Here is a 4214-nt window from a genome sequence, read left to right on the forward strand (position 1 = left end):
CAGCACTTTGGAAACAGGGCTGAAACAGAGGGGATTATGGGTAATGCTGCAATGATCTGTTTGGTGTGTCAGCCAATCAGAGAAAGGCTCTGGATATATCTGAGAGCTGTGATATACTGATGAAGAAGAGGATGATGATGGGGGACCTTTAATCAAAAAGAGCGTAATGAAATGAGCGTGCAGAATTCGTGTTTTACCTGAGAACCCAAAACAAAGAACCAGAAGATGAATTACATATTCAGTTCAAATCAACATTAGCTTCTGGCAATTTCACAAATCCAGACACAACAAGTAAAGCTTAGGACCGGTTGCTTCCACGGAAGCCCAGTAAACACCAACAAAACAGATCAGTAATAATAAATAAATACGTCAGACGAATCTAGCATTTAAAAAGAAGAAAGTATCTTTAAAAGTACAATTTCATATTTGTATTCACATAATTAGAACTTTTAGATTAAGCAAATGCAAATACGGAACAAATCCACATTCAGGCGCTACAATAAAACACTCTTTAAAAAGCTCAAACCCTGAAATATCCTCTTCCTCCTCTCCTCTTCCTCGCTGAGCTCAGGTTTCTGTCATCATGAGAGTGAAGCTCAGAGTACATATAGAGACTAACTAAAGATGAACAGTTTTATCATTTAAAAATCTAAATGATAAAATAATATTTAATTCATTTTCATCTGATATTTTTGACCGATTCATTTTCCAAATTATGATCAATATTTGAATGTTTTCTTGTGTTATTGTTTCTCATTTGTATATTGTTATTATCTTAAACAAATAATGATCTCAGAGCCATGTGTACATGTCAGTAAGGGACCATGTGCACCCGTCGGAAAGGGTACCCGTCGGTAAGGGACCTCGTGTACCCGTCGGTAAGCGACCATGTGTATCTGTCAGTAAGGGACCATGTGTACCCGTCGGTAAAGGACCATGTGCACCCGTCGGTAAGGGACCATGTGCACCCGTCGGTAAGGGACCACGTGTACCCGTCGGTAAAGGACCATGTCTACCCGTCGGTAAAGGACCACGTGGACCCGTCGGTAAGGGACCACGTGTACCCGTCGGTAAGGGACCACGTGTACCCGTCGGTAAAGGACCATGTGTACCCGTCGGTAAGGGACCACGTGTACCGGTCGGTAAGGGACCTTGTGTACCCGTCGGTAAAGGACCATGTGTACCCGTCGGTAAGGGACCTCGTGTACCCGTCGGTAAGGGACCATGTGTACCCTGTCGGTAAGGGACCTCGTGTACCCGTTGGTAAGGGACCATGTTTACCCGTCGGTAAGGGACCATGTGTACCCGTCGGTAAAGGACCACGTGTACCCGTCGGTAAAGGACCACGTGTACCCGTCGGTAAAGGACCACGTGAACCCGTCGGTAAGGCACCATGTGTACCCGTCGGAAAAGGTACCCGTCGGTAAGGGACCTCATGTACCCGTCGGTAAGGGACCATGTGTACCCGTCGGTAAGGGACCTCATGTACCCGTCGGTAAGGGACCATGTGTACCCGTCGGTAAGGGACCATGTGTACCCGTCGGTAAGGGTACCCGTTGGTAAGGGACCATGTGTACCCGTCGGTAAGGGAAAATGTGTACCCGTCAGTAAGGGACCACTGTACCCGTCGGTAAGGGACCATGTGTACCCGTCAGTAAGGGACCATGTGTACCCGTCGGTAAAGGACCATGTGCACCCGTCGGTAAGGGACCATGTGTACCCGTCGGTAAGGGACCTTGTGTACCCGTCGGTAAGGGACCATGTGTACCCGTCGGTAAGGGACCTCGTGTACCCGTCGGTAAGGGACCATGTGTACCCGTCGGTAAGGGACCTCGTGTACCCGTCGGTAAGGGACCATGTGTACCCGTCGGTAAGGGACCATGTGTACCCGTCGGTAAGGGACCATGTGTACCCGTCGGTAAGGGACCATGTGTACCCGTCGGTAAGGGACCATGTGTACCCGTCGGTAAGGGACCATGTGTACCCGTCGGTAAGGGACCTCGTGTACCCGTCGGTAAGGGACCATGTGTACCCGTCGGTAAGGGACCATGTGTACCCGTCGGTAAGGGACCATGTGTACCCGTCGGTAAGGGACCATGTGTACCCGTCGGTAAGGGACCATGTGTACCCGTCGGTAAGGGACCAGGTACCCGTCGGTAAGGGACCTCGTGTACCCGTCGGTAAGGGACCATGTGTACCCGTCAGTAAGGGACCATGTGTACCCGTCGGTAAGGGACCATGTGTACCCGTCGGTAAAGGACCACGTGTACCCGTCGGTAAAGGACCATGTGTACCCGTCGGTAAAGGACCTCCATACTTTACAACAGAAACTCTGAAGAGCATATTGAAACAGCTTTATTTCGTACGATTAGAGCCCGATGCGTCTTTAACAGCAAACATTTAGTGACGTCTGTTCGTTATAATCTTATTAAAATAATGAACGCATGCAGACATATATTTAAAGCTCTTGATAACACATGCTATTTATAATTTAGAACAAAACAAGACGTTTTATATCCTGATGAATGTACTGCTATTAAAACAATGAATATCAACTAATATATATAATAAATACTTTATATATTTAGGTTCTTAACAGTGCTTGCAAGTGGAATGTCTTTTATTTTGAAGGAGTACATATTTGGTCGTTTCAAATCAAGACACAACGATTTTTATACTAAAAACCTTCAATATTTGATCATATGTAATATCTTATGATGTTATTTGGTCGCTATTTAGATGTAAACAGTAATAGTTTGATGTGTTCACTCTGCCCCTTCACAATAAGATGTGTTCACTCTGACCCTTCACAATAAGATGTGTTCACTCTGACCGTTCACAATAAAATCCTTAAGACATGTATTCAAGCTTTTTATGCTGTTAATTGTTTTTCATGACTATCTTTAAGTTAACATTCAAGTAGAAGTCGTTTTCTGGCTCTAAATCAAGAACCCGTCAGTAAAGGCGTCCCACAGGGCTCTACACTGGGTCCCCTTCATTTCACTATTTACATGAATAATACACAAAATAATGCATTTTAATTTTAATATATAAAGTATTTAACGACTAAAGCCTGTTTGTTAGATTTAACACAAAATATATATGAGCTAGTGATGTGACGTTCGCGAACGATCCAATTCTTTTGAACGGCTCTTTGGTACGAATGAAGGGAACCGAGTCGTACTTGGTGAAAGCCGTTCTTTTTATCGTTGGTTCACTGCCGGCCATAGATCCATTCGCCTTTACGGGGACTTGCTCTCCTGAATGCACATGAGCCGTAGACGATGGCGTGACGCTGCTTGAGTTGGAGTTCGGCTGAGAGATGAAGCAAGTTAGACGTCTTCTGAGAGTTAAAGTAGATTTCTGGCAATACAGTCAATCTTTATCCTGGGGATTATTTTGCAGATAAACCAAGTAACCCCGCCCCCTTAAAAAACAAATGGCTCTTTTGAACAGCTCTTTTGAACGGCTCTCGGAAAGGAACGGAACCATAAGATCCAGCTTCCTTCAAAGAGCCGCAATTCCCATCACTAATATGAACTATGATCTTTTTTTAATAGACCTAACTATTTCACAAAACCAACTCAACGTCAAGCCACATGAAAAAGCTGCATTAATGCAATCATCATACTAATACGATTCTCATGAATGGTCTAAGCTGTATGTTTTAAACTTTAATTTAATTAGATGTTTTGCTAATAATACGTGTTTATATATTTTTTTCTTTCAGAATAATACACAAAATATAGAATTTTCTAATAAACAAAGCGAGACACAACATTTCTCCCCCAAAAAATCAGAAACCATCTGTTGTTTCTGAGTTTAAATCTGGCACAGTGAAACCAGTCGAAGAGACAATTAATCTCCAACAACTATCTTTGTTAACGATTAAAAAAAGGTATAGTCACTGCTGTAGATATATATATATGAACTATAAACATACAAATACACATATTATTTTAAATTCTATAAAGCTGATTATTTCCTCAAATCAGCTCTTTTTTGCTCATGCTACAAAACCAAAATGTGTTATTGGTCTTTTTTTAGGCCATGATGATGATATGATGAGATGATATACAGCCTTACGCAGGACTCAAGCAGGTATTAAAAACACTAAAATATTGAATATGCTACCGGTATCACCGTCATCTTCTCCTCGAGTGCAAAACATTATTTTTAATCCAACACGGAAAATAAAGCAAATATATTTTGGA

At 42.8% G+C, this 4214-nt stretch overlaps 1 protein-coding gene across 1 annotated transcript; it reads right to left on the reverse strand.

Annotated features, from left to right (window-relative positions):
• Window positions 1–766: 766 nt before the first annotated feature.
• LOC104961581 (dynein heavy chain-like) lies at window positions 767–1633 on the reverse strand. The gene is made up of 2 exons (XM_010789897.1): window positions 1273–1633; window positions 767–1199 (listed from the first exon to the last, which is right to left on the reverse strand). Exons 1-2 carry the CDS (start codon window positions 1483–1485, stop codon window positions 900–902), a joined length of 513 nt encoding a protein of 170 aa, XP_010788199.1. The 5' UTR covers window positions 1486–1633; the 3' UTR covers window positions 767–899.
• Between the last annotated feature and the right edge of the window lie 2581 nt (window positions 1634–4214).

Source organism: Notothenia coriiceps, unplaced genomic scaffold (assembly GCF_000735185.1).
Source record: "Notothenia coriiceps isolate Sejong01 unplaced genomic scaffold, NC01 NC01_scaffold00033437, whole genome shotgun sequence".
Classification (NCBI taxonomy): domain Eukaryota; kingdom Metazoa; phylum Chordata; class Actinopteri; order Perciformes; family Nototheniidae; genus Notothenia; species Notothenia coriiceps.